The following is a 1356-nucleotide window of genomic DNA, read 5'->3' on the forward strand; positions in this document are numbered from 1 at the left end:
TATATTATTTTAAATAGTTACACGTAACATTAGATCATTTAAATTCGTATGGTTATTCATTTTATATTTTTAATATATAAATATATATATTTATATATATATATTTTTTTCCTCCCTTAATTATAAACATGTGTTTATATAGTTTTTTAAAATATAAATGTTCATTTTCCCGTATACATAAATATTTTATAAATCCACTATTTTATAATTTCCTTGAAATTAAAGAAAAAAAGAACACAATTCTTCTTTATATGTATTAGGACTATACATATATATATATATATTTAATATATATATATATATATTTATATATTATAATTTGAAACGTATACAAATATAAGCTGTATTATGAATGGTATATATATTCATATATATAAATTTGATAATTAAGAACAGCACAAATAAAAAAAAAGAAAAAAAAAAAAACATATATGTATATATAATATAACATTTATTATAATTTTTCTCTTTCTTTTTTTTTTTTTTTTTCCAGCTAGCCATTTTTGTGAGTCCTTATTTTATAATTATATCTTTTTAATATACATATAAATTTTTAAGATATTGTTGTTTAGTATTTTTCTTTTTTTTTTTTCTTTTTTTTTTTTTTTTGTTTATTGATATATTTTTCAACCGTTTAAAATTATAGTTACACAACAATAATTTTTTTTCTGTTTATTCTTATTATTATACTTGAATTATTTATGTAATAAACCATGAGTAATATTCATACGCTAGCAGAGTATCGAGATGATTATGCCGAAAATACACCCTTCAACAGAAGTATGCAATAACAATATTATATATATATATATATATATATATATATATATTTATTTATTTATGAGGAAAATTTTATGAATATATGTGACCATATATATATTATTTATATCTTTAAATGATATTTTATACCACGTTTATTTTATTATATTTTTTCCTTTTAAATGGACATATTATATTTGGAATTTTTTTTTTTTTTTTAACAAGCACCAGATTATTATCAGTCTCAGAGTAGTTTTGTTCAAAGGTCTAAACCAATTGATTTATTGAACCTTATATTTCCCCACTTTACATGGAAAAGTTTTATGGTCGTTATTTCTATTATACAGTTGATTGTTTTTATCATATCAGTGAGTATAAAACCAGCAGACTTCCTTACCCCTTCAGGTATATATATTAATATGAATTCGTTAATATAATTTAATACATAAAATATAAGGATATTAAAAGAAAAAAAAAAAAAAAAAAAAAAAAAGAAAAAAAAAATATAATTAAAAAATAAATTAATAAATAATTAAAAATTAATTATTTTTATAATTTTTTTTTTTTTTTTTACTTTTTTTTTTTTTTTAATATTAA

The 1356-nt window shown here is 16.8% G+C and overlaps 1 protein-coding gene across 2 annotated transcripts in view; it reads left to right on the forward strand.

Moving 5' to 3' along the window:
- Positions 1-713: 713 nt before the first annotated feature.
- Positions 714-1356, forward strand: part of PRSY57_1112600 (rhomboid protease ROM1) — a gene marked incomplete at both ends in the record, with an annotated part of 1672 nt that continues 1029 nt past the window's right edge. Inside the window, 2 exons of one of the 2 annotated variants that reach the window (XM_012908091.2) lie at positions 714-780; positions 985-1164. In XM_012908091.2, the coding sequence (XP_012763545.2) occupies positions 714-780; positions 985-1164 (247 nt within the window). Of the gene's footprint in view, positions 781-984 lie in introns of those variants that run through there. The other variant, XM_020114934.1, reaches the window with a different exon arrangement.

The sequence above is a fragment of the Plasmodium reichenowi genome, chromosome 11 (assembly GCF_001601855.1).
Source record: "Plasmodium reichenowi strain SY57 chromosome 11, whole genome shotgun sequence".
NCBI classification, from domain to species: domain Eukaryota; phylum Apicomplexa; class Aconoidasida; order Haemosporida; family Plasmodiidae; genus Plasmodium; species Plasmodium reichenowi.